Genomic DNA, 8,787 nt, shown 5'->3' with positions numbered 1-8,787 from the left:
TAAAAATATTATTAATATTTAATTTTATTCAATTTTGTATCTAACGTTTTCAATTCATTTAAATTTGTCGTTAATGTTTTTGATTTATGTCAAAATTATCTAAAGTTTTCCAATTTTGTTTCTCACATTTTACATAGAGTTAACATCCGAAAATAATTTTAAAACAAATAAAAAACGTTAAGAATAAAACTGAATGCAACTAAATATTAAGAATATTTTTGAAAAAAAATGATAAACATTAAGAATAAAAAAAAAAGTATATTTTACTCTAATAATAATTAATGTTAAATTACACAGTTTTCATTTCATTTCAAGGAAGCAGGTCTTGAAACATACGAATAACATTGTCTTTAATAATCAAGGGCAAATTAAAGGTATTAGATCTAAGGGAACACTTTTTTTCATCAAACGTAACAACGACTTTTGTTGGTAATGATGAGCTAGCTTGGTGTTGTCTCTTCTGGACCAAAGGAATGCTTCAAGCATTCTCTATTCTACAAATACGGACAATATGAATAAAATGTTACTTTCTCTCTTAGCATGGCAGCCCATGGAAGCATTTTCTATTCTATTATTATGTAACGTTTTATAGACATCATCTTTATTTTATTGCATTATGATTGATCCCTCTATTAATATAGATGGCACAACAGAAGCAAATGAAAAGAAAAGTCTAGAAATTAGTATTTTTATTAAAATTTAATCAGCACTTAATCAATAAAAGAAAAAGTGAATAATTTTATACTATTAAATATAATTTTATACTATTAAAAATATTAATAATAATTAATTAATAAGTATAAATCACAAAATGTACTAATCTCCTAACACTCCTCTTTTTCTTATAACATATATACATTGCCTTTTCTCATAAATTACATATTATAAAGATGGCTTTAAATAATAATATTCGGTGTCTTTTCTTTTTGAATTGAGAAATATCATACACCATATATATTCAATATAATTTCGTTTAGTAGTTATTAATATTTTGGTTGATACTTAATTATATTTCTAGTATTTAAAATATCATGCATATTTTTATCTTAAATGCTTTATTTCATTCTATTTTTGTTCTCTGATAAATTTATTTTTTAAATATTTTTTTCTATTATTATCTTTTTATTTTATATTTTTCTGTTATTTTTATTCTCAAATCATTAGAACTGTCATTATAAGTTTATAACCACTACAATTATAATTTTTAATGCTACCTAGAAGAAAATAATTATGGAACAAATGATATTTTTGGAAGAAAAATTTTAATTCTGACTAAAGGACTAAAATTAAATAAAAATAAGACATTTTGTATAAAAATAGAACATTTCAAATATTAAAGATGAAATTAGAACTTAGTCCAAAATGATAGAAATTAAAACATTTCTTTACTCTTTAATTTAGGTATGTGTTTCAATTGCAAATTAAAGTACACTATAAAAAATAAAAAAAAAATGAACTCATATAATTTTGTAAAGATTTTACACGACATTTTATTATATTTGATTGTAAATTAGGTAGATACCATTTCAATATATATAGAAAGTACAACTGAGCATAGTAACAAAAAAAAACACATTAAATACCAAAAATCGTCTGTGAAAAAAAAAATACTTAATAGTTTAATCAAAGTGCTGAAATCTTTTTCTATTTGTTGAAGAATTTATTTAAATTTCAAATAATTCTATAAAAAAAATCAAATCTGAAATAAATTTTTGAAGTATCTATTTCTTATCATATAGTTGAATACTTTAGATATCTTTTCAATAATTCGTTGATCTTTCAAAAAGACTCACAAAAATTAAAATTCTTACCGCTACTAAAGTACTAGTGAGGGAGTCCATCATATAACACTTGACAAGGCATGCGCTCAAAAACATGATGTTACGGCGATCATGTCGTTTAATGCATTTGTCGACACACTCTCTAACACTTGCTGCCATATAATATGGCAATTCAACAATAATGGTATCTTGAAATTCAACAATAATGGCAGAAGAAATGACCACTTTAGTTATCATCAATATTATTGCTAGTGTATGTGTAACGTTGTTCCTTGCCATTGGTTTCTCTTTCTGTCTTGCAATCACAAAGTTACTATATTCACTGTAAACTGTGATTTAATTTATACAGGTTAAAATCTTTTGTAATATCATTATGATTTAATTATTCTATTAGTTTTTATAATTTTATTAAATTTATAATTAGATCTTTATAATTTTTATTCTTTTTAATTATATCCTTAATTATAATTAGATTTTTTCATATCAAAAATATTAAAATTAACGGAATATTCTTCTAAAAAAATATGTGATCAAAGATCTAATTTAGATTCTTAATTGTAGGTACTTTAATAAATATTCTGTTAACTTTAACATTTTTTATATTAACAAGGACCTAATCCCAAAATCAAAATTAGTATAAGAATCTAATTAAAAAAATATAAAGACCTAATTATAAATTTAATCAAACTTGTAAAAGTATAAGGATCTATAGAATAATTAAATCTATTATTATATACAACATTTTAGAACTAGCTTATGATATATATTCCATGCTCAATTTGTGTTCTCTCACTATACTTAAAGCTTCAAATTATCAATATAAACAAAGATAAAAATTCTCATTGCAGCAAATGTTGTTTTAAAATAGAATCTTATTTTGATTAAGCTCAATGGCCTCTTCAATTCAATGAATTTGGAAAAATCAATCATTATACAATATGATAATGTCATTTCCAATAATTCTATTGGTCATGAAACGGTGGTGCTGAAACTAAATATAGCTAGGAGATGAGGAAGTGAAAAGCAAGGCTATATGCTTGAAAAAAAATGTCCAAATTATTTACTAAAAATTTATGAGATACAAAATAACATAAATATTGTTTTAGACAAATCAGAATGATAAAAAATTAAATAAGTAGAGGAAATTGAATCGTTCAAATAATATGCAATCTTCCATTTCAAAGTTGTTATCTACTTTATATTTTCTATTTTTTTATGAATTATTAATTATATATATAATTTAATTTGTTTATTAAAATTTTATTTAACAAAATAAACTTTTAAAATGTATTTATTTGTTTTATTAATATGAATATAATTAAATAACGTTTAAGGGTGGTCTCATTTTACTATTTAGATAGTTTATACTAATCTGGACCCAAACAGAGAAAAATGTGAGTCCTAGTGACTCCTTTTGGCAAATATGGCAATATCGTCAAAGACCACTACGAATCACAAATTTTTGTCGAACACAACAAAAGCACCTTAAATCTCAAGTCCTCAACTAACAAAACATACATAAAAACCTACATAAAAATAACACTAACACTCATACACATATCACCTTAGGCTCATGCAAATACTAGAGGTGTATATGGGTTGGGTAAAAGCAAATTTGTTCTAACTCAAATCCAATTTTAAATATATACTGGTTCTATTTTTTAGACCCTAACTTGGTCTTACACCCGATGAAACTTGAATATTTTTTTGCTACAATTATACTGGGTCTAAACCGGATAAAAATCAGACCTTTAAAGTTTTAATAATAATTTATAAAGAAACTTATTTATGATGCACTTATTTATAAAGAAGAAACTTGTTATTGAGAAGTTGATATCCATATTTGAACTTGAATTTGTCTATAAATTCTAATTTGATACTTTTTTTATTTATTTTGAAATGCACATAGGCCGAATGAAGTCGGGTTCGCATTGACTCAGATCCAACCCTAAATACTGCCCAGGTCTATTTTTATTTTTTAAGATCCATACCCGACCCTAGATCTAATGAAATCACACCAAACTAACCCCTAAAATATGTGAGCCGGACCGGGCCATATACATCCCTAGCAAATACACCCGTGGCATGCCCAACTTTAGAGCCACCATGTACTTATTAATATCACCACCATCCAAAGCCGGCCAAAATGATTTTTGAGTTTCCAATACCCATATCCATTCTTTCTGCTCTACAAAGATTACTCTATACATAGTCTCCAATTCTCCATTACACCCCGGTGTTGTCTAGTCCATTTCTCTCCAACACAACCAATTGTTGCTTTGGTTCACCGCTGTGCATAGGGGTAGTAGCAGCAATCCTATCCGCGAGTATTCAATCCTATTCAATCCTATCAAATTATAACTTCAAAATCTCATCAGATTATTATTGAATATTGTATTTTTTTTATAATCTGTGAATAGAGTTGGATATCCACGAATTATAACATTAGGATTGACATATTATAAATCTGCGAACAAAATAAGATTGAGGGTTAGTGAAAAAAATCAATCTGCATAAAATAAAATCATTTCTGTCAGATCGAAATCAAATCAAATTTGGAATTGGAAGTCAGAGCACAAATGGCCTAATAACACTAAATTAGCGTTTGCATTAACCATTAACATTTTTGAATTGCTTAATAATAATAATAATAATACATATTTTTCAATCACCTAATATTATTCAGTCAAAAAACTAAGAGTATAACCAAAAATTTAAACAAAACCTTATTCAACTCAATTAACTCTCCTCCCTGTTGGCCATTTATAAGTTATATCGGAGTATCTAACAAATAAAACCTTATTCAACTCAACTAACTCCCCTTTCTTTGCTACTAGGATTGCGGTCACATATGAATCAGACCTAATGTGTATATATAATTTTCATGATTACATCAAATTTTTTTATATTGGAACATTAAGGGTGTTTTACATTAATATTATATTATTTTAGTGTAATACATTGATTAAAAAAATTTTGGTATATAAAAAAACCGTGATATACGGTTTTAATAAAGACAAATATTAGATGAAATAGTGATTTACGATTTCACGTGGAACAGAAATTTAAATAAATTGTTACCAATGATTTAAAATATATTTTTTTTTAGTACTGCTAGGTTAGGAAGCCAATGGCCATTGTACGCTTAGACCATTGACTCCCTATACTTATTCTTTTTTTTTTTTTATAATATATTTATTAGCATTGTGTAATCTAATATAATAAGTTGATATATGATCAAAGTATATTAGATTATACGATGCTGATACAAGAAAATTTTAGTGTGTTATTTGTGTCATTGTGTGTAAATTTTGTATTAATAGGTTTGTGGATGAAGAATATATATATGTAGCGGTTAGCATTAAAAATTTTATTTTTTAAATTGTTGGTAACGATTTATTTAGATTTTTATCCGATATGAAATGGTAAGTCACGATTTCATCTAATACTTCTCTATCACAATTTTTTCTGACACCAAACACACTCGTATCAACATATTACATTAATATTAACCTTAACAAACTTTAAAAAAAAAAAGGCTAGAGAGGAGAATAATAGAAAAAAAAAAGGTAGAAAATAGAGAGATGGTTGCAGTGGTGGGTTAGAGATTGAGATAAGATAAAATTAGAATTTGAAGTTAGATTAAGTTAAAAAACTGTAGTTTGAAAATTTTAAATAATTTTTTAAAATTTGGATAGTTTGGTCAACTAAAATCCATCTTTTATGGATTTAATTTTAGTTTCTATTTTTCATGGGTTCATATGACGAACAATCCTGAATATTTGAGAAGGGCTCAAATGTAGAGAAGTTATATTCTTGGATGTTGCATAAGCTTACTGTCTACCATAAAAAGAGTTTACATGAAGTGAGTGTCATTCTCCTGATACTCGAGCACAACAGAGGCAAGAGCAAGTCGATATGCCACAGATCTTAAATTCCTGACGAGCACGTAAATATCCTTCTTCCTCCGCTTCGCCGGCATCTCCTTCCACTGCTCCTCTCTTAAATTTGCAAGTAAAACTGCCTCACAAAATCCCCCTGCTACTAGCCTCTTGCTGCAATCACATAGAACCCAGTAAGCTTCTCTATTCTGTACTCAAGAATATTAGCCTCTTTAAACACTTACCACACACAATCATAAGCTAGGTGTGGATTGATGGTATGTAAAAGTGGAGTGCAATGAACCCAAAGGAATAATGTTTAAATTCCACTCCATTGTTTGGATAAAACATCATTCCATCATAAACCGCCGGAATTCGGAAGAACCACAAATGAAGTTTTTATTGGAATAGGATGGAATCGATTCCATTACTACTAACCTTTCCATTCCGTCATAACATTATTAATCCAAACCATGGAAGCCCATCAAATTCTTTTTGGCTTCATTCCATTCCCCTTAATAACAATTATCCAAACATAGCCTTAGAGAATAATAGGATGGAGATTACAGTGGAAAAAGATAAGATTACAGAACCTTCCTTGTATGGCAGCTGATGTGACAAAGCCGATAGGCCACCGATGATACTCTTTGGCATTTGAATGATCTGGTACATGCATTTCCCATCTTTTGGAGGAATGCTCCTCTTTAAAGTATGATTCTAGAGCAGATTGTGGCAATTGAAATCCTTCATTTTTCTCAATGCTGCAACATATATACAACATTTTTCAGATAATGATACTATTGTCATATACTACTATTCCCCAATAAGATACGTTTACTTGCCAAAGTAACAACAAAAATTACATATTAAAATAGGAATCCACAATGTTAATTACCATGAAGTCAATAAATATGTATCAGATGGGTGTGGTGCACAAATAACTGCTCCCTCTTCAAAAAAACCTTTCTTGAAAGGGCGAAGATGAACTCTTAGGAAACATAACCTATGGTCAGAAATAACAGAGTTTTGGCAGCTCCGAGTAAGGTTTACTTCACCCTTTATAAACTTGGTGATTTTCTCATCTCCATCTGCAGCATACGGAAACAATGACAGTTGGCCACCTTTGGTTTCATTAAGGAAATTAGTCAGCACAGAACCTGTCCTTGCCACAGTTCCATCAAACAAGCTATTCTCAGAGTCGATCTTTTTTGGCAATGAATTCAGATCAGTTAAATCTTCCAGTGTTGAAACATCAGTAGTTTCCACTGCATTAATTTTTCTGTTGAGAGTACTACGAATAATACCCCATGGGGGCAAGATGGGAACTCTCATAGGCCTTTTGGATGGAGGACGTAACTCGGCTTTTTTATCAAATGCAGCAGCTTTAGCTGACATGAAGCATGAGTATGCCTTACAATCTGGGAAATCTGAAGGGAAAGATGGCAATCCCATCTGCATAAAGAAAAAAGCTTTCATGAAAAATCTAACTACTAATAACAAAAAAGACTCTTTTTTTTAAAAAAAAAATCCCCAATATTTTTGACATGTAAAGTTGAAGGGTGCAACTACTTACTTCATGTGCAATACAGTGCATCTCTTGCAAACCGATTGCATGCGCCCCATTAGAGATGAGAGGAATCCAGAAGGCCTTAACCCAACTTAAGGGAAGTATGATAGAACATCTAGAAGATAACCAGATACAGTTAGTATTTTATCGGTGTGTTGCCACTGACATTTAATTTATGATAACTTTATCCTTTTTATTTTTCCCCAACTTATATATCTTAAAGCAGGTTATCACAAATATCAAGTAAGAGTTTAGAGAATACTGGTAATACCTGATAGTTGACAACTCTAAGTATCAGAATACATAATCACAAGTCATAAAGAAAGGACTAAAGAAGTTACCCTCTAAACAATTCCTTCCTGTGATGTTTTACAAGCAAAATAGGGCAAGATCTTGAGCATTGCTCCTCTGTCAAAGAGTTTGCCTCCCTGGAATCTACATCATCCAGGCAGTAATGTGCCAAACGTTTGTGGTGTTTCTCATTACAAAGCATACTCTCTGACAATGGGGTCCTCAACCGTCTAGATTTAGCATACCAGAGATCATTATTATGATACTGGTTGTTTTCTAATTTGGACCATGTGGATAAAGCCAAGTCACTAGTCTTCTCCAACTCTTCATGAATAGTTTCTTGTGCACCGTTAACTGCCTCAGCAGAACTTGGCTCCACTGATGAAACAGTTCCCTTCCTGCACAATTGTCGAGGATCCTTAACATTAAGTGATAAAATTGCAACAGAAGAAAACTTATCCTCATTGTCTGATATGGATGAACTTGTCTTCTGAGAAACGCTGTCTTGTGTAGGCACATGTTCCCATAGACAATGATTATCTGAAATACTGAAAAGCCAGAATGTATAATAAGCCAGTCGATATCATTCATGAATTAAATCGAAGAAATTAATTTTCTATATGTGCAATAACTAACCTTGTAACTGGATGCAACATCTTTTGAAGAATTTGAATCGCTCCTGATCCGATTAACTCCAACTTTGCAAGTTCACCCTCAAGTGAAAAGCAATTAATTGAGATGCCTGTCTTTTCCATCTGAAAATAATAAACAGCAAAACACAAAATCTGAACATCAACAAGAAATTACAAGTCAGCTTAAATACAATTTGCAAAGTTCTGTGACATCATGAGCGAAATCAAAACCTTGGCTAAAGAACATATAACAAACTTGGTGTGTTAATTGACAAGAATTTTCACCTTTATAGCACTATTTTAAAATATTTCATACTAAGAGCCAATCAGACAAGAGACTTTTTTGTTTAGATCTTATATATTCTTTTTCTATTTATAATAGATTGGATTTCTATTCAGTATTATAACGAACATTTACAGTAAGACCAACCGAAACGTGTATGGGTTCGGGAAAGGGATCTCCCGAATAGGTCAACCTTTTGAACTGTTGCTGAATCCACGGGCAGGCAAGAGACAAGTTAAAGAAATAATTGAATATTCATATTATATATAAGACTTTTTTGTTTAGATCTTATATATTCTTTTTCTATTTATAATGGATTGGATTTCTATTCAGTATTATAACGAACATTTAC

The 8,787-nt window shown here is 29.5% G+C and overlaps 1 protein-coding gene and 1 long non-coding RNA gene across 2 annotated transcripts in view; both read right to left on the bottom strand.

Annotated features, from left to right (window-relative positions):
- LOC110264118 lies at positions 279-2,126 on the bottom strand. The gene is made up of 2 exons (XR_002349848.1): positions 1,812-2,126; positions 279-494 (listed from the first exon to the last, which is right to left on the bottom strand). It is a non-coding gene; the product is annotated as an uncharacterized LOC110264118 (long non-coding RNA).
- The window catches only part of LOC107604984, a gene marked incomplete in the record, with an annotated part of 11,228 nt that continues 7,920 nt past the window's right edge, over positions 5,480-8,787 (bottom strand). Inside the window, 6 exon segments of the mRNA XM_016306713.2 lie at positions 5,480-5,836; positions 6,256-6,423; positions 6,558-7,114; positions 7,236-7,344; positions 7,571-8,068; positions 8,157-8,275. Coding sequence (XP_016162199.1) covers positions 5,638-5,836; positions 6,256-6,423; positions 6,558-7,114; positions 7,236-7,344; positions 7,571-8,068; positions 8,157-8,275 — 1,650 coding nt within the window.

The sequence above is a fragment of the Arachis ipaensis genome, chromosome B06 (assembly GCF_000816755.2).
Source record: "Arachis ipaensis cultivar K30076 chromosome B06, Araip1.1, whole genome shotgun sequence".
Classification (NCBI taxonomy): domain Eukaryota; kingdom Viridiplantae; phylum Streptophyta; class Magnoliopsida; order Fabales; family Fabaceae; genus Arachis; species Arachis ipaensis.
This window is presented reverse-complemented; position numbering and strand designations above follow the sequence as displayed.